This window comes from Lynx canadensis, chromosome B3 (assembly GCF_007474595.2).
Source record: "Lynx canadensis isolate LIC74 chromosome B3, mLynCan4.pri.v2, whole genome shotgun sequence".
Classification (NCBI taxonomy): domain Eukaryota; kingdom Metazoa; phylum Chordata; class Mammalia; order Carnivora; family Felidae; genus Lynx; species Lynx canadensis.
The window spans coordinates 117,889,710-117,910,349 of NC_044308.2; the positions used below are offsets into that span (position 1 = coordinate 117,889,710).

Sequence of the window (20,640 nt, forward strand, 5' to 3'; positions counted from 1 at the left end):
ATTAGTAATGATGAAGATTTGAGCAATACTATCAACCAACTTGACTTAATTGATAGTTCTAGAACATTCCAACCACCAACAAGAAAATACACATTCTTTTCCAGGCCAAAGAGAAAATTTATCCAAGATAGGCCATATTCTGAACCATATAAGTCTCAGTAAATTTTAAAGGATTCAAGTCATACAAAGTATTTTCTGACTATATAGAATTAGAAACAAGTAACAGGCATACATTTGGAAAATCCCCCAAATGTTTGGAAATAACACACTCCTAAATAATCCATAGGTAAAAGAAGAACTCAAAAGACAAATTAGAAAATACTTTTATTTGAATGACAATGAAAATACAATACAAACATTGGTGAAATGAGGCTAAAACAGTACTTATATTTGGGGATAAACTATATTAGAAGACACCCATAGGAGAAAAAGAAGAGAAGTCTCAAATCAATGACCTCAATTTCTACCTTAAGAAATAATAGAAGAAATAGAAGAGTAAATTAAATCCAAAGTAAGAAAAAGAAAGGAAAAATAAATATCAACACAGAAACCATAAAATAGGGAAAAAAAGGAAAAAATATTACATCACAAGCTATTTCTTTGATATCAATAAAATTTATAAGCCTCCAGGTAGACTGATCAGGTGAAAAAGAAAATTCAAATTGCCAATTAAAAAAATAGAAGAGAATATGTCACAAGATTCTACAGATATTAAAAGGATAATGCACCAATGTTATAAACAACTTTGTGCAACCAATTTTGACCAACTTAGCTGAAATGGAAAAATTCCTTGAAGTTACAAACTACCAAGATTCACTCAATATGAAATGAATAACCTGAGTATCTATTAAAGAAATCAAATTTGTAGTTAAAAATGTTCCTACAAAGAAATTGCCAGGCCCAGAGAAATTCACTGGTAAATGTTACAAAACATTTAAGGAAAAAATACCAATTCTGCATAAACTCTTCCAGAAAACTGAAAAGGAAGGAATACTTCCCAACTCATTATAAGAGGCCAACCTCACCCCGAGACCAAACCAGACACAAACACAAGGAAAGAAAACTATAGACAAATATTGCTCATAAACATGGATGTAAAACCTCTAATAAAACTTTAGCAAAGTGAATCTGATGATATATAAAAAGGATAATATATCATGACAAAGTGGGATTTATCCTCAGAATGCAATGTTAGCTTAACATTCAAATATCAATCAATGTAACTCCTCATGTTAACAAACCACAAAAGAAAAATCACATGATCATCTCAATAGACTCAGAAAAATCAGCTAATAAAATCCAACATCAGTTCCTGATTTAAAATTCTCAAACTAGAAGGAAGTTGCTAATAAAAATCAACTACAAAATGCCCACAGCTAACATCATATTTAGAAATGAAAAAAATGAATGTTTTTTTCCTTAAGATCAGGAATATCATAAGGATGTCCACTCTAACCACTTTTTCTTAATATTTCAGTGGCCATTCTACTCAGTGCAACAGATGAGTAAAATAAATAAAAGTCATCCATACTGACAAGAGAAGTTGGGACACCTGGGTGGCTTAGTCAGTTAAGCACCCAACTCTTGACTGTGGCCCAGGTCATTATCTCACTGTTTGTGAGGTTGAGCCCTGTATCGGGCTCTGCACTAACAGCGTAAAGCCTGCTTGGGAGTCTCTCTCCCTCTCTCTCTCTGACCCTCTCCCGCTCTCTCTCTCTCTCCCCTTCTCTCTCAAAATAAATAAATAAACTTATAAAAAAAAAAAAGGAAAGAAAAGTTTTCTTTTTCACTAACAACAATCAACTGTAGAAAACGCTGAAATGCTGTAGCATCTACAGAAAGCTATTAGAATAAATGAGTAAAACAAAGTTTGAGGATACAGAATGAAGATACATATTTCTGTATTTCTGTAAACTAATGACGAATAATCAGAAACTAAATTTTTTAAAAATCCATTTACAATAGTATCAAAAATGTTAAGTACTTAGAGATAAATTTGAAAAAAGTGTGAAATATCTGTACACAAAAAACTAAAAATCATCAATGGGAAAAATTAAAGATAACAAATGGAGAGATATTATATTCAGGGATTGGAAGACTCAGTATTGAGAGTTGTTAATTTTCCACAAAATTGATCCATAGATTCCACATAATCCCAATCAAAATCCCAGCAGAGTTTTTGTAAAACTGGACAGACTATAAAATTCATATGGAAATGCAAAGGACTAAAATAGCCAAAATAACTTAGAAAAAGAAAAACAGATTAAAGGACTAACACTACTTGATTTCAAAATGCATTGCAAAAATACAAGAATCAAGACAGTATGATATTAGTGTAAAAACAGATAAACCCATGAAACAAAATTGAACATCCAGAACTAGAACTACATACATGTGAACATTTAATTTTTGACAAAGGTACAAAAGCAATTCAGTTGAGAAAGGCTAATCTTTTCTTTTTTTTTTTTTTTAAATTTTTTTTTCAACGTTTATTTATTTTTGGGACAGAGAGAGACAGAGCATGAACGGGGGAGGGGCAGAGAGAGAGGGAGACACAGAATCAGAAACAGGTTCCAGGCTCTGAGCCATCAGCCCAGAGCCCGACGCGGGGCTCGAACCCACGGACCGCGAGATCGTGACCTGGCTGAAGTCGGACGCTTAACCGACTGCGCCACCCAGGCGCCCCAAGAAAGGCTAATCTTTTCAACAAATTATGCTGGAACAATTTGATTTCTATCTGCAAAAATATAAACTTTAATCTGTACCTCAAACCATATTTTAAAATTAATTCAAAGTGGATCATAGACCTAAGTATAAAACCTATAATTATTAAACTTCCAGGAAAAAAAAATACATTACTTGACATTGGATTAAGCAACAATTTCTTACATACAACAACAAAATCTCAATTCATTAAATAACAAATTGATAAATTGGACTTAATCAAAATATAAAATGTCTGCTCTTTGAAAGACACTATTAAGATAATGAAATAGGGGCACCAGGGTGGCTCAGTCAGTTAAGTGTCAGACTCTCGATTTCAGCTCAGGTCATGATCTCATGGTTTGTGAGTTCAAGCCCCTCATTGGGCTCTGCACTGACAGCACGGAGCCTGCTTTGTATTGTCTCTCCCTCTCTATCCCTCCCCAACTCTTGCTCTCTCTCACTCTCTCTCAAAATAAATAAACTTAAAAAAAAAAAGATAATGAAAATATAAGACAAAAACTGGGAGAAGATATTTGCAAAGTATATATCAAACAAACATCTTGAATCTAGTATAAAGGACTATCAAAATTTAACAATACAAAAACAATTCCCCTAGAGATCTAATACATATGATGGTGAACATAGACAACAATACTGTATTATAATCACCAAACTTTCTAAGAGACTAGAACTCAATTATTCCAACCACTAAAAAAAGGATGATCATAAATATGATAGAGCCAGTAATTATCACTACAATGGCAATCATATTACAATATATAAATGTATAAATTTAACATGTTGTACACCTTAAATTTCCACAATGACGTATGTCAAATAAATTTCAATTTTTTAAAAAAACCCAATTTTTAAATGGATAAAAGATTTGAGCATTTTACCAAATAACATATAGAGTCTCATAACATCATGGCCAAAATGTCCAGGAGTCAATCAAAATCATTCATATGAAGAACCAGGAAAATCTCAATTTGAATGAGTAAAAAAGACAATAGATATCAATGCAAATATTAGAATTATCTGACAAGGATTTTGAAGGAGGCATCATAAACATGTTTCAACAAATAATCACAAATACTTGAAAAAATGAAAAAATACAAAGTCTCAGCAAGGAAATGGAAGATATAAAGAAGAACCAAACAGAAATTGTAAAAGTTAAAAACACAATAAAACAACACAACAAATGCAGAGAATAGAAGAAAGAAGTAGTGAACTGGAAGAGAGAAAAATAAAAATAACCCAATCTGAGCAACAGAGAGAAAAAACAAAAACAAAAACAAACAAACAAACAGAAAGACCCAGAGCCTGAGGGACTTATGGGCTATAGCAAAAAATCTAAAATTTGTGTTAGTAGAGTCCCAGAAGGATAAGGAAAAGAGAGTGGGGCTGAACATGTATTCAAAAGAATAATAGCTGAAATTTTCCTAAATTTGGCAAAAGATATAAACCTACAGATTCCAGAAGCTGAGTGAATTCCAAAACAGGTAAACCCAAACAAATCCACACCAAAACATATCAAAATCAGATTTTTGAAAACTAAAGACAAAAAAAAGTCTTGAAAGTAGTGAGACAGAAATGACACCTCACTTACGAGTGTTTATTTTTGAGAGAGAGACAGCAGGCAAGGAAGGGGCAGAGAGACAGTAGGACGGAGGATCTGAAGCAGGGTCTGTGCTGACAGCAGTAAGCCTGATGTGGGACTCAAACTCATGAACCACAAGATCATGACCTGAACCAAAGTCAGATGCTCAACCAATTGAACCACTCAGGTTCCCCAACACCTCACCTATAAAAGAAAAGAATGACAGCAAATGTCTCCTCACAAACCTCATCACACACCAAAAAGAGATGCAAAACATTTTTCAATTGCTAAAATAAAAGGATTTATCAACCCAGAACTTTATATCCAGCAAAAATATCCTTTAGGAATGAAGGGAAAAATCTAGGCATTCCCAGAAGAAAGAAAACTTACGAGAAGTTGTTACCAGTAGACCTACTTACTTTAAAAGAATGGCTAAAGAAATACTTAATCAGAAAGAAATTATAAAAGAAGGCATCTTGGAACATCAAGAGGGAAAAAGGAACAATTAAAGAGTAAAAATATGAGTAAATATAATAGACACTTAAGTTTTCTAAGTTAATAGTTTGATAGTTGAAGCAAAAAAAATTTTTTTTATTTCAGGTTTTTTTTTTTTTTTTTTTTTTTTTTTTAATTCTAGTTAGTTAACCTGTAGTATAATATTCGTTTCAGGAGTGAAGCAAAAATTATAATACCGTCTGAGATGGTTTTTCAATGTGTGCAGAGGAAATGTTTAAGACATTGTGTTATACATGGGGAAGGGTAAAGGTGTTGAAATAATGAGAGGGGCTGGTGAGTATGATTATAAGGGGGTAGTATGAGGGAGATCTTTGTGGTGATGGAATAGTTTTATATCTTGATTATAGTGGTGGTTCCACAAATCTATATGTGATAAAATGGCATATAACTACACACACACATTTTACCAATGTCAACTTTCTGGTTTCCAGATTGTGCTCTGATTACATAAGATGTATCCACTGGGAGAAATTGGGTGGAGGATTTGGGGGATTCCTCTGTACTATGGGTGCAACTTCCTGTGGATCTGTAATTATTTCAAAATAAAAACTAATTTTAAAAATACAAACAAATTATATGAAATTTGAAAAAAATAATACCTAATAAGTGAAAGCAAAATGAAACAAATCCAACTGTGTATTCAGTTAGTGGCACAACCACTCAGAGGAAGTATTTCAAGTGACCTTAAAACACAGTAATTTCACTCTACATCCTTAATAGGCAATGCCCTAAGGACAAAAAGAATTGCAAAAAAAAATAAAAGAAGAAGAAGAAGAAGAAAAACCTTAAATATGTTCAGTAATTGTATCGTTGGAAGTCTAATTTTATTTGATACTCATATGTATGTGGGGGGCAGGGGGAAGCAAATAAATAATTATGTCAGCATCATTAAGAGCCAGGATTTTTTTAGAGTTGGAGAAAGGAGAGACAATTAAGACAGTTCAGAAAAACTGTGTAAAATTGAATTGAATGGGAAATATAAGTTCATAATGTATTTTCTCTTTAAAAAAAAAAAGAAATCATATTTCTTAGATCCACTCACTGAAAAGTCCTAGAAACAACAACCAACCCAGGAACAAGAAGCACGATCAGATTATGGTCTTCAAATAACATTTCCTACAAAAAGGCAACAGGATTTCTTATAGAAATAGCTAATTCCAGATCTGGGCAGGAAATGTACAAAATAAGCCTAAAACATTTGTCTTAATATTAGGATACCAAGGAAGCCATCAGAAACTACTGGGGTTCTTTTAGAACACCAGCACTGGCCCAAACCCCTATGGGCCAAAGATGGGACAATTTAAGCATCAATAAGAATAATAGCTCCAATGGGTTAAATGTATCCATGGTGTTTAAATCTGTGAAATCATGATGGCACTCAACAAAATAGTAACTTTATTAATCACTTTTGGTAAATATTAGGGAACCAACTCTTTATTTTGAAAACTGGTGAATACATTATTTACAATAGTCAAATTACGGAAGCAGCCCAAGGGTCCATCGGTAGGTGAATGAGTACAGATGTTGTGGTATATGTACACAATGGAATATTATTCAGCCATAAAAAAGAATGAAATCTTCCCATTTGCAACAACATGGATAGAGCTGGAGAGTATAACACCAAGCAAAATAAGTTAGTCAGAGAAAGACAAATATCATATGATCTCACTCATGTGAAATTTAAGAAATAAAGCAAACAAACAAAGAAAAAGAGAGAAAGAGAGAGAGAAACCAAAAAACAGAGTCTCAACTATAGAGAACAAACTGATGGTTAGCAAAGGGGAGGTTGGGTGGAAGGGAGAGGGGTGAAACAAGGGATGGAGATTAGAGTATACTTACAATGATGAAAAATAAAATAAAATAAACTGATAAATAAAGGGGCAAAATTATTTATCCTGCCTGTCATATGTGAACTATACCTCACAATAACCAAAATTTTAATGAGGAGATATTTCACTTTATAGAGGTTACAGAGCTAATAAATGAAGAATTAGTGACAGCCTTGAATTAAATGTCACGTTTTTTGCAGCCCTTAACAGAATAAAGGATCTAGGCAACTACCATCAAGGGCTGCTAACATCAATAAAAGAGAGGTAACTTGGGGTGCCTGGGTGACTAAGTTGCTTAGGCATCAGACTTCAGCTCAGGTCATGATCTCACGGTTCGTGAGTTCGAGCCGCACGTCGGGCTCTGTGCTGACAGCTCAGAGCCTGGAGCCTGCTTCGGATTCTGTATCTCCCTTTCTCTCTGCCCCTCCCCTGCTCTCTCTCTCTCTCTCTCTCTCTCTCTCTCAAAAAGAAATAAACATTTTTAAAAAAATTTTTAATAGAAGAGAGATAACCAGATACCATGAGCCTCCTGATGGAAATAACACACCACCACTTAGGAGTTGTTCTTGCCCCAAAAAGCTGAACCTGAATCTGCTCAGGTCTCTAGTCTTAACAACCAATTCCCAAGAATAACACCATGGGGATGCAATCAGAAAATCTGGACTCTGGAAACCCTACAGCGCAAACAACTCAGTTTCTTCCATAAACAACATGCAAGGGGGAGAGAAAGAGAGACAGACAAACACACGCCAAGACCTACAGATTTAAAGAGACTTAAGAAATACCTCAGCCAATTGCAACATAGGATTCCTCTTTGGATTCTGATTTCAACTACCAGGGGGAAATAAATGTTGAACCAATATGTGATTCTGTTAAGGTCTAATTGCTACCTTGGAGCTTTGATAGCCATCGTGGGCATGTCTGCTTATGTCCTTACCATTTAGAGATACATACTGAAAAATTTACAGATGAAATAACATGTTGCCTTGGATTTGCTTCCAAATAACCTAGGGTCAAGGAGGAAAGTGGGAGGTGAGTATAAATGAAACAAGACTGGCCATGAGTTGATCATTGTTGACACTGGGTGATAAATACATGGACATTCGTTTTACTATTCTCTCCACTTTTGTACGGGTTTGAAATTTTTCATCATAAAAACTTTCTAAAATAGACCCACAGAGAGCCAGAAAACTGCATTCCTTTGGTTGCCTCCCTAATCTCCACCCGTTGGTCTTTATGGTGTTCTCTGGAGCCTAGAAGACTAGTGTCATGATAATAATAGTAGGAATATCAACGATAATAGCCAGCATTTTGGGAGCACATAGTTACTAGGTGCTGACTCATACATTTTTTCTGAATATTTCCATGCAATCCTGACAAAATTCTAAAGTGAAAACTATTATTATTCCCATTTCGCAGGTGAGGAACCTGAGGGAGAGATCTTGGTTTGATGATAAAGCCAAGCCTCCAACCCAGATCTGACTACAGATTTCCAGCTAATAACCACTGAACTACAGAAAGGGCAAAGGATGAGGTGGATGCCATGCCCTCAACCTTCCCTTTTGGGGGCTAAATCCTGAGTTCTTTCACTCTGTCCCCCTCCCCCCCCACCCCTGCCAACAAGGCTCCATTGCCCCTCCCCTCCATCATCCTTGGGACATGTGCCTAGAGCTATAAATCAGTGGAGTTTCATGAGAGTATCCCAGCCTGCTGTACAGCTTGCCTTTCCCCAGCATCACTGCGGAGATTCCCAATGGCTGGTCCTCCCTCCCTCCAGACTGGAAGCCAGAACATGTCCAGGGTGGCGTGGCTTACCTGGGCCACGGTGCCTCTTCTCCATCCAGATGTAGCAGTTGTTCTGGGCCACACCGGTCTGCGAGTCCAGGAAAGGGAGACGCACGCTGCGCTCTGCGCACAGCCTCGAGTTATAGCTTCGGCAGTGCTCGATGGCCTCCTTGTAGAACTGGTCCCCGAGTCTATCAGCAGGGGAGAGAGACGGAGGAGGAATGAGGCCAGGGAAAACAGAAACACCCCCAGAGGATAAGTGATGGTACCCACCTACCTCCCTGGGAAGATTTTGCGTATCTGGAGACCAAGGCAATGAGTACCAAGAGAGGGGAGGAATCCAACTTGGTGTCAGGTCTCAACCAGGTTCTATTTCCCATGCCAAAATCACCAGGGAATTTAGAATCCCCTGTAACCAAGAGCCTAGGGCCCCTAGATAAACCACTAGTAAAAGTAACAAGTTCCCACTCCAGGAAGCATGAGGTCCCACCTCTAGAGGTGGTTCTAGAACAATCTTCTACATGAGATCTACCAGGACCTCAGGCTTCTAGAGCCCCCTTATTAAGATCCTACATTAACCACACTTTGTTCTCAGTAATTGCCAGCAAAGGCACTCTAGAGTGAACCCAAACCCCAAAGCATGGATGCACAGATTTCCATTGCAATCAGAGAGAAACACCCCACATAAACACAGACCAGCAAGACAGAGGAAATATCCCATAAAAGTAAAGCTATCATGGGGAAAGGAGGCGAAAAGGGGCACGAACCAGTCTTTTAAAACCACACACTTAAAAAATAACTTCTGGGGCGCCTGGGTGGTTCAGTCGGATAGACGTCCGACTTCAGCTCCGCTCATGATCTCATGTTCCGTAAGTTCGAGCCCCGCAACAGGCTCTGTGCTGACAGCTTGGAGCCTGAAGCCTCCTTCAGATTCTGTGTCTCCCTCTCTCTCTTCCCCTCCCATGCTCACTCTCTGTCTCTCTCATTCTTAAAAATAAATAAACATAAAAATTTTTTTAAAAATAAATAATAAAGAAAATAAAAAATAAAGAAAATAAAAATAGAAAAATAAAGAAAAAATAACTTCCTAACTGAAAGTAAAGGAAGGATGTATAATAGTTGCATTTTGAAGTCAAGATAATTCAATCCCTGAAATCTAAAACACAAAGAGAAAGACCTTTCTGGTTTGTTGGAGTGGTGATCTAAGCCCAGCAAATTTTATGTTACTGAATCTTTAGTATCCTTGGACATGTGGTGATGCTGCTAATTTTAAGATAATACCCTTTTCAAAGACCAAAAATATAACACTGGTAAAACTGATCAAATATTAAAAAAAAAATCAGTGAGATCAAATACCTACCAAATCAAAGACAGGCACATGTGGGAGGTTAATAAATGGCTCAAGGAAATACAAATGTAATAACATAACCTGTGCCAGGTAGACTTGTACTTCTTTGTGGGGAGGGGAGGGAAAGGCAGGAAGGGGGGAGCCAGAGGGATTACAGGGCCAGAAGGGAGAACCAGGTAGCTCATTTTGAAGCAACATTATGAATGTCCCTTTGTTTTGGTTCTGCATAGATTTGAAGAGGCCAAAATCGGGGTGAGAAAGTCTCTAAGTTGAGAATAGTATATTTCTTAACAAAAATATTTAGAGGACTAAAGAAAGCAAAATTTTAGAGGGATTTTTCTATAGTGTTTTTTAAAAAAGTCAGTGGGTCAGGGTCCACCAAGAGTTTAAAGCAAATTTCTTATTCTGGGAAGATACAACCATTGAAGCTTCTGAGGCATCTCTTGGAAATTACTTATTTGACATAACTCCTAAAAAAAAAAGTCCCCTTGCTCCTTTTCCCCCTCTGAACATCTTCAGTTTCACAAGGAAGGCATAATGTGCTCAGAAAGTATCCCAGCAGTTGCAAAACCAAACTGTAATCAAATTATAATAGCCACACAGCTGGAAATGAATGGGGGGGGGGTGGAAGCCCATTAAAATGCTATAAAACAGAACATGAGCTGATGTAATCAAAGATGGTAACAAGGATCATGAGATTGATCAAAAATAAAGAACCATTTCCTACAAAGCGTTCACATCTGTGTCCCACCAGCTTAAACGCCTCCACTGCTAAGGCGACATAGTCCAGTGTGCCAGAACTTTCACAGGCAGCTCAGCCCAGGTAAGATGACACACAGCCTGTCCAGAGTGTCCTAGATGCTCCAGCTTCTTCATGAAACAGCAACCAACCAACCAGTTGATGAGCAACAGCAATCAGTTGATGAGAACTGACAAGAACACATAACAGAGAGGTGTCCGATGTGAGAAACAGTCATCTGGTTTCCCACGATCTTTTGACAGATGGCCAAAATAGATGTTAACTATTCCAACTCCAAAAATTCTGCTGTAGGAGAAGCCATAAGAAAAAAGAAGATGGCACACTACAACTCATCAGCTGGCGACAGGAAGGTTTCCGTTTTCAAAACAAACTCTGGAAGCCAATAGAAAAGGAAACTACAGAGGGATCTCAAATTAGACTTTTCCCGATACGCTCATTACTGGCTTCCAACAACTCCAATCCCAAAGAGAGGAACAAGAAAATGAAGTTGCTGGAAGGGAAAGTGAGTTTGGCCAAGTCCGTGCCCCACACCAAATGGAACGAGAAAGTCAAACAAAGTGGTGCGCTGGGTGAAAATTAATTTCATCTTAAATATTTTCCACTTTCCGTAACATGCAATGCTATTAGTAACAGGCATGCTGGGGGGGAATGTGTATTTTTAAATGTAATCTTGGTGTGAACGATACCTCTCTTATGTAAACAGAAAAAAAAAAACCTTCTTCGGACTGGAACAACTGTATTACAGGCTGGACCTGCAAAAATGTGACATCTAACACCCTCTCTGCCACTGTCTCCAGGGAACTCACTTTTAAACAGTCCAGGCATTGGCAGAGATTTGGAAACAAAAGTTTAAAGCCTTTTTCAAGATGTGGGAGGAGAAGAGAGACTTCAACCTTTTTGATAAATTCAAGCAGCGCCTCTCCAAAAGTTAATTAGCCAAAATCTTCACAGGGCTCGTTCTGCTCTCTAGAAGAAAATCGATGGCCAGGTCTCCCTAACCCGTGGAAAGCAATTTAAACAGGAGAGAGGACAAATGTCCTTTTCAATATGGGATTTCTTTAAAAAAAAAAAAAAAATCCCTCGATGATAGGATCCCAGGGGTGACATTTGCATTCAAGTTGTGAGGGGCAGAGGGAGCAGGGAAAGGCTGGCAGGGAATGACTCATTTTGTGGAGCGTGCCCCAGGCTGGGTCAGGCACAGCCCAGCCTCAGCCATCACCTGTCTGCATCAAACCAAGGGGGCCGGATTGCCACGGGATGATAGATGTCTTGGGCTGGAAGAAGCTGGCACAAGGCAGAATAGAATGATGTTCTCATCAACAGCCTACTTCGGGCTACCCAAGGCTGCAATCAGAAGCAGGAAAGGCAAGAGGAACAAATTGCTAGGCTCTCCGCCAGAGCAGGAGCCCCCCATGGCCTATGGCTTGAAGGAGTGCTGACTGCCCAGTTCTGGGGGCCGCTGGGAGGGGGGAGATCCCTTAGCGATCACATCTGGAGTGAGGGAGCTTCAGCCCCCAGAGCTTTCCAGTGACCCTCCTTGAGCATACCTGTGGAAAACTGGATTCCAGGGAACCAGTCAGGATTCAGAGGGGTCAAAATAAGACTTCTCCAAAATAACTGTCAACCAGGCTCCAAATGTGATTTTCAGAGCCCGTCACGGACCCTCTGCTCCTTTTCTTCCTCATGCATCCACCTTTGTCTCTCTGTCTCTCAAGACTGTGCCCGTTCTCTTAGATTCCGTGTCCACTGTCCTGAGCTGACTCCTAAGTCCAACCGTCCAACGCAGATACCTGGGGCCCCTCCCTCTTCACTGTCCCTCTGCTCCTGTGTTCTGACCCAAGAACAGGTGTCCTGTCATACCCCAAACACGTGTCCAAAAGCACATTCCTCATCTCCTGCCAGCAGCCTGCTTCCTCCCCAGAGTCGCCATTCTTCTGGGTTGGGAGGGTGTGTGGGGAGACGGCAGTGAGAGAACACTGCTCTTCTCTCCCTAGCAAGGTGTCCTTGGCCTTCCCCTTTCCTTCATCCCATCTGGCACTGGGTTCTTGCATTTCTCAGGGTGTCACCCTCTTTCCATCCCTGATGCCGTCCACCAGTCCCCTTTGACAGTAAAAACAGGACCTTGGCCCATCATTGCTATTTGTGCACATAAACAGAGATAAGCAGAGATAACAAGAAGCCCTAGCCTGTGGCAGGATTTCGGCCCCTCCTTCCCCCCATCGGCCCCTCCTGTTCTCTGTGGGCACCTGGATTTCCTGCTGTCTCACCCAGCTGCCCACACTGCCACCACCACCCACAAATACACATTAAGACGCATCTACACCGATATGCTAACTTCCTCTTGTTTGCATTTAAATATATTTAACTCTAACTGCACCGCAGAAAGCCGGTTCCCATTTACATAGCATTTTATAACTAGCAAGCAGGGGGCAATATTTGGCAAGGTGGAGGAACCTTTTCATTTTCCTCAGAGTTAGTTACACTCTTCCTAAAGCTGCCCTTCAAAGAAAGCCAGGGTTAGGGTTTACTGCGGACTGAACTGTTTCCCCTGAAATCCATGTGTTGAAGCCCTAACACCCACCCCCCTCCACACACACACACACACACACACACACACACACACACACAATGTTCTAGTATCTGGATACAGGGCCTTGGGGAGGTAATTAGGTCGTGGGGACAGCGTCCTCATGATAGGATTAGTGCCCCTATATAAGAAGGGACAGGAGAAAGACCTCTCTCTTCCTCTTTCTCTCTCTGCCATGTGAGCACCCAGCAAGAATACACCCTTATCTCAGACTTCCCGGCCTCCAGAACTGTGGAAAATAAGTATCTGTTGTTTAAGCCACTCAGTCTATGGCATCCTGCTCTAGCAGTCCAAGCTAAGGCAGTGTTTCTGATATTTAAAAGAGGAAAGGCCTGGAACCCCTGGGTGGCTCAGTCAGTTAAGCGTCCGACTTCGGCTCAGGTCATTGATCCCGCGGTTCATGAGTTTGAGCCCCAGGTCAGGTTCTGTGCAGACAGCTCAGAACCTGGAGCTTGCTTCAGATTTTGTGTCTCCCTCTCTCTCTGCCCCTCCCCCACTTGCGCTCTGTCTCTGTCTCTCAAAAATGAATAAACGGTAAAAAAAAAAAAAACAACTAATAAAATAAAATAGGAAACGCCTGCAGAGAATGGTGAGAGCAAGATTCCAGTCCTCTTCTTCCCTCATTCTGCCCTCTCCCAACAAAGATGGCAATAATACTACTATTCATAACGTTAGTTTCAATTCCATTCAATGTTTAATATTTGTCTTCTTTACAAGACTGTAAAGTCTCTGAGGGCAGAGACCATCTGCGGGGCCACTGCACGTAGCCACCTGCCCAGGGGCACCATTCATGTAAACTTCAATGTGAACGGCACCCCCTGGGGCAGTGTAACCCGGTAACCCTGCAAGCCCGCTGTTTTCCTGACTTATCCCCAGTGTCCAGCACAGAGCCCAGCACACAGATGAATTGCTTTCAACAACAACTCATATACCTATGGTAGATGTTTATATTAAGACAGTCTTCAGAGTTTGTTGCACGTATACGTTGGTGATTTCGATTGCACGGCTGCCTACTCACAACTTCCAAAAAATGTTGAGAGAATGTCTGCAACCAGTCCCATTGAGTCATCGCCCGTGGGCTCCTGGGTCATTGCAGCAGCCCCCGACTATAGTCACTGCAGCTCTTCTCCCACCCATCCTGACAAAAAGGAATATCCCTGGAGCTCAGTTTTTTGTCTTTCATTCCTCAGGATGGAAGCCAAGATGGCTCCCACTGGTGCCCAAACTCCTCTGGAGGACGACAGGGCCCTTGGAGAGCCGAGGGATTGGGGTGGAACAGAAAGAACAGAGACTTGGAATCAGGCAGATCTGAATCCAGCTCCATGGCTGACTGGCTACAACCTCAGGCCAAGTCAGTTACCCTCCCCAAGCCTCAGCTCTACTTAACCACAACGCCTACTTCAGGTCTGTGAGAGAACTAAATGACAGAAAACGTCTGACGCACGGAGGGAAATGCCTTTCGTCAATGGTGGTTCCCTTCTCCTTCCCCCAAAGAGCAGCATCTTCTGTCCCTGGCTGTGTGACACACCATCTTCTTCAGCTGGCTGACGCCCTCCACACGACATACACACGCCACACTCACTGCTGCAGTGTCTTTGAGGCTGGCAAGTGCCAACCCAAGCCTCTGTCCCAAAACCTCAGGCAACCAGGAGAGCTGAGTAGCCATTGCATGATGACCCCAGCAGTCCAAAGCCTACCCCAAGAACAGAAACAGTGCCTGGCTCATTTGCTGCTCTATCCCCAAGCCCAACACAGAGCTTGCCATGTTGGGTTGAATGATGAATGAATGAATGAATGAATGAATGAATGAATCCTCATCTGACCTTCCTGTATACATGAATCAGATAGCCCTACCCTTGGACCCCAACAAAATACTTTACTCAGGTCTTTCCCCCCACCTATAATTCTTGTCTCTTGCCCCTAGCCTGGCTAATCGTAATCTGTTCAAGGGCTGGCTGAAGGCCTGCCTCTTCCAGGAAGCCTCCCCAGTGACCCCTGCCAACAGTATTTGCTCTCTGCCTTCTCAGGGCTCCCTGAGTCTCAGCCATGTTTGGCCAGTCCGTACCATCCCCCTTATGTCTCTCCACCCAACTAGATCATAAGACTCTTGAAGACAGGAACTAAGAGTTATATATTTCCATGCTACCCAACCAAGCACAGTGCTGGGACTGCAGAAGCGTGTGATAAGCCTTGACTGAAATGTCAGGCCATCCTTGGGAATGCAAGCTGGTGCAGCCTCCCTACGACCCAGCAATTGCACTACTAGGCATTTATCCAAGGGATACAGGTGTGCTGTTTTGAAGGGACACATGCACCCCCATGTTTATAGCAGCACTATCAACAATAGCCAAAGTATGGAGAGAGCCCAAATGTCCATCCACGGATAATGGATAAAGAAGATGTGGTATATATATATATATATATATATATATATATATATATATATAATATATATATACACACAATGGAGTATTATTGTAATGTGTGTGTGTGTGTGTGTGTGTGTGTACACAATTGAGTATTACTTGGCAATCAAAAAGAATGAAATCTTGCCATTTGCAACTATGTGGATGGAACTGGAGGGTATTATGCTAAGTGAAGTTAGTCAGACAAAGACAAAAATCATATGACTTCACTCATATGAGGACTTTAAGTGCCAAAACAGATGAACATAAGGGAAGCGAAACAAAAATAATATAAAAACAGGGAGGGGGACAAAACAGAGGAGACTCATAAATATGGAGAACAAACTGAGGGTTACTAGAGGGGTTGTGGGAGGGGGGATGGGCTAAATGGGTCAGGGGCACTAAGGAATCTACTCCTGAAATCATTGTTGCACTATATGCTAACTAATTTGGATGTACCTTTTAAAAAAATAAAAAATAAGATTTAAAAAAAAAAAAAAGAAACGTCAGGCCACCCTAATGGAAGCTTCACAGCTGAGAGATACTTGGGACATTCTTTCTCCATACGCAAATGAGGTGAGCCTGAAGTTACCTGGCTTCTCCAGAGCCCAGGCTTAGGCAACTGAAAACAGATATGCTACAGGTTCAAATCTTACTGAATTTTCCCAGTCATCCCATAAAGAGAAAAAATCACCTCAGCTCTCAAGATTTTCATTTCTCCATCTGTGATATTCACGCCTCTCTGCAAGACAAAGAACTCATCTCCCCCTTCTCTGAACTTCACAAGCTCCCTGAACACTGGGCTGTCAACAGACCACCCCAAGAGGATGAACTCTTCCTCAGCTGGTGCAGGAAATGAGCCTTTGGTGCTTATCAAGAATGCCATCACCTCACTCTCCAGAAGAATCTTCTAGGGAGTGGCTTTCAAACTTTGGTTTGTGTCAGAACTAGTGGGGGTGGGGGAGGCTGTGAAATCCTGATTCTGGAGGTCTGGCATGTGATCCAGACATCCGTATTTTTGACAGACACCCCCCCCCCTTCCGGTGATTCTGAGAAATATGAGACTCACTGGCCTAATGATGGCTCACCAACCTCCAAAGCAAAGGGAAGAACAAGAGAGCCTTGTGATGTTCTTTGGCCATGTTCTAAGGGCAGAGCAGGAGAGCCCAGTTAACTGACTTTAACTCAGCTGGGTTTGCTCCTGAAATTTTTTCTCTGGCAACTGGCGTGGATCAACCTAGCAGCACTGCCCTGTTGCAGGCTAGTCCCACAGAAGCCCTCATCCCTAACAAAACAACCGCGAGGCCTGCTTTAAGGCAAATGTATGGAGAAGATCCTGACATTCTCTGAGTGGTCACTCTAGCAATAACTCTGACCTTCAACACATCGCCGGAAAGGCACCTTGGGGGCCAGGGTATTGCTTCACGAAAGCCAAGTCAGATGAAGAATTTGAACCCTGAAACTCCTCTCATGACTTAAATGCCATGCAGTCTGATGTTCAGGCCTGCTAGACCCAATAAATCCCTTTTCCGGCATCTACTCCGGTGAAGACTTTTCAGGGACTTATTATGCAAAGCTGCCTAAGCAAGACGGAATTTATATTGAACCTGGCCATGATTTCCGAGCTGCCACTGGGTGTTCTGATGACATACGCAACTCAGGGTCGAAGTCAAGGGGCCGCCAAGGACAAGAGACTGGAGACAGGAGGGAAAAAGGATGATTCCTTCCAGTAAATAATGGGGGTGTGGGGGGCGGGGGGGGGGGGTTGGTCAGGAAAGGGGGATGCTCCGGGGAGGAAGAAGACTGTAGCTTTTCTTGTATCCAAGGTTTGCCTTTCAAATGGCAGCCAGACATGACAAAATAAATCTCTCCTCTGGAGGCTAAAGTATGTGTAGAATGCAACCAACTTTCAAAAGTGGGGGAAAAAAAAAAAGAGACAGACTGCTTTATCTTAGGGTGAAGCACACCTAGAAAGAAAACACACACACATCACAGAAACTTCATTGATTGAGAACGGATTTTTAGTTTCCCTGGTTCACAGACTGAGTCCTCTCTGAAACCCCAGCTATGAGCTGGGCACCAATATGTTGTCCCCTGGGTGTGCCTGCCAGTAGAAGCAGGCCATTGATTAGAGACAATTCTTGGACAAACACATCCTCAACCCCATCTTCGCTGCTGGAATACAAGGGCCTCAAGATTGCCCTCCCTGATAAAAAGAATATTGGCCTGGCATTTAAAACACAGCCACAAAGAACACATCCTCTGTAGTCAATTCTCAACGCAGCAGTCCAAGTGATCTTTTTAAAATGGAAATCAGATCCTGACATTCTCCTCCTTAAATCCCCCCAATGGCTTTCACCGCACTCGAAATAAAATCCAAACTCCTTCCCGTAGCTATAGGCCCCCCAGACTGTCTGGCTATGCCCACCTTTCCTACTTCCCCTGTCTCCTGCCCCCCTTACCTACTCAACTTCATCCTCACTAAACTTCTCTATGTCCCTCTAATATGCCAGAATCATCTCACCTCAGGACCTTTGCATATGCTATTCCCTCTTTCTGGTATACAGTTCCCCCCAGATCTTCTCATGGCTGGCTTCTCCCCAGAAGAGTCTTCTTTGACCCACCCTAAGGCAGCCCACCTTACTCCACTCCTGCCCCAGTCCTTGCTATGTCTCGTTCTATTTTGGTTTAGTTTTGGGTTTTTTTCCATCATACCGCTATCAAACTTTTTCTGTTTTTTCTTTGCCTGCTGATTGTCTCTACATTATGAATTCCATGAGAGCAGGGTCGTTATTTCTCTTGTCTACCACTCTCTGAACCTAACACAGGGTCTGGCACATAGGGAATCACTCGACATATAACACCACACAAAGTAAGTGAAAGATCCAGGCTACCTGCAACAGACAACTTGAATGGTATGGAAGACAGGCCTTCCAGAAGACAAGAAGGTCAGTCCTAGGGGGAGGCCCCCAGCACAGGGAATGAGAGCGACACCACCCACGACCTTCTCACTTCTGACCCTCCCTGCCCAACACAGTCATCAGTGGCTTAGGGGCCCATTCTGCTGTCCGTGCTTGAATCCTGCTCATACCCCAACAATGCCACCTGCACACTATCAAACCTGGAGAGAAGTGTGGCCAAGAGGCTAAATGATGCCCTTCATGACATCAGTCCTTCTTGTCCATGCCCAAAAAGAACATTCCAGGCCTCATGCCGGCACTGTAAACTAGCAGTGCCAGAAGATGGTCCCCAAAGTACCTACTCCAGTTTCCTGAAGGGACGTGTCTCTAAATTAACCTCCTCTGCATGTTCTTTCCCAGAGAACTGGTCCATGTCTCTTTCCAGAGCCCCGAGCCTACGGGTAGTGGCAGGGACAGGAGCAGGATGGGGGGTGGGGAAGCATCGCTTGACGGGAAATCAATGGGAACTTGAAGGTCATCCGGAGGGCGCTGTCTCCCCATCATGCACCTGCTGGGATGGGATTTGTGGTCCTGACCTCGCTTGGGGGCCTCTGCCCTCCTGTCAGAGTTGGTTAAAATCAGCCGGCAGAAGCAAACGCCCTGCAGACCAAATGATCTCCAGGCCGCCCTTCTAAGGGACATCAAGCCAAACAAAGAAGCACTGAGTCTCATTTAACCTGCCACAAGGTTGAGAGTCACCCCAATTTCTCCTGGTGGCCCTCTGAGAAAACTGCCTCGGGCCTGCTGGTTTTTGAGCCACACGCTTGTAAACCTTTTAACAAGGACAGAACAAAGCCAGGTTGACCAAGAGGCTGGTCATGTTGCCAAATTTAAGTCCTCTGGTAGGGAAGACTGAAATATTCTGGGAAACTAACAAAGCCAAAACCAAAAGGTGAGTCACCCTAGAAATACCTAAAGCTGCCCTCATAACCTCCACGTCCTGGGATAAGAACAAAAGATACCAGAACCTCCGTGCTGCTGAAGGGAAGTCTATTTTTCTTCCCGGCCCAACAATATAAGGGGATGTGACTGTATTTAAAATCTGACCCTCCTTTCCTCGTGGAGCTATTTCCAAGTTCCCTCCCTCCCTCCCCGCACCTTCCCCCCTTCCCTGTCTTCTTCCCCCAATCCTTCCATCTCACCGAGAGTCACTTGACATACAGATCAGCCCACATCTCCAATCCAAAAGTTGAAGAAGAGTCGAATATCAAAATGAGGAAGAAACATCCTCGACATATTTATAGAAGGGTGACAAGACGGTGATAACAAAAATAACAGTGGCCTGGCTGCCATTTATTGAGCATTTACTATGTGTGCCAGGTACTGTTCTAAGCACCTGACGGATGATCTCGTTTCGTCCCCACACGACCCCCTCTGATTATTCCCCCTGATTTCACAGATTAGGAAACTGAGGCACAGAGAGTTTTCAGTGATTTGCCAAGGGTGTTCGGGGCTGCTGCGAAGACCTAAGCCCAGGCAATTTCAGTCCAGAACCCTGTTCTTGGCCACGACCCCAGCAGCCTCTCATGGCAACTGCTGCCCCTTCACCAAGATTGAGCCTCCAGAACTGGAATAGCCTAAACAACACTTACTTTTTTGGAGGCACCAGGTTTCTCTAAGAGCATCACCAAATTTGCTAGGCAGCCTTAGCCATTTTTCTTTTTTTGTGCCTCGGTTTCCCAAACTGCCAAACAGTTCCAGAAGCACTGTTAGTCACACAGCCTGTCACAGAGCCCCCTCTTAGTAACTCAAGAAGTAGGTTGGTTATGGAGCTGCCTGAAAAGATACCATCAGAGAAATACAAAACGTTATTTTGTGGTTTAGAAACCAAATCCATCCCGAAGGTGAACAAGGGGTAATGGGCTTTGAGAGGCCCTGTGGCTCTCTGAACATTGACTGAAGGGACAAAAAGGAAAATGCCAGATTACCATAAGAATCCCGGAGTGCTCAAGATTGTCTAATGTGATGCGTTTGTTGTACTGCAAGGAAAACCAATAACCAGAGAGGTGAAGTAATTTCCTCCAGTCACACCGGGGCAGGGCTGAGATTAGATCCTCACTGTCCAGGCTCCGAGTTCCAGGAATTCTCCACTGTTTACAGCAGGGGCTTGCAAATGACAGCCCCTGGGCCAAATGTAGCCCCCA

At 42.1% G+C, this 20,640-nt stretch overlaps 1 protein-coding gene across 1 annotated transcript in view; it reads right to left on the reverse strand.

Annotated features, from left to right (window-relative positions):
* The window catches only part of DPF3 (double PHD fingers 3), a 187,467-nt gene that overhangs the window by 137,937 nt on the left and 28,890 nt on the right, over positions 1-20,640 (reverse strand). The window contains exon 3 of the mRNA XM_032593533.1: positions 8,467-8,627. Coding sequence (XP_032449424.1) covers positions 8,467-8,627 — 161 coding nt within the window. The remainder of the gene's footprint in view (positions 1-8,466; positions 8,628-20,640) is intronic.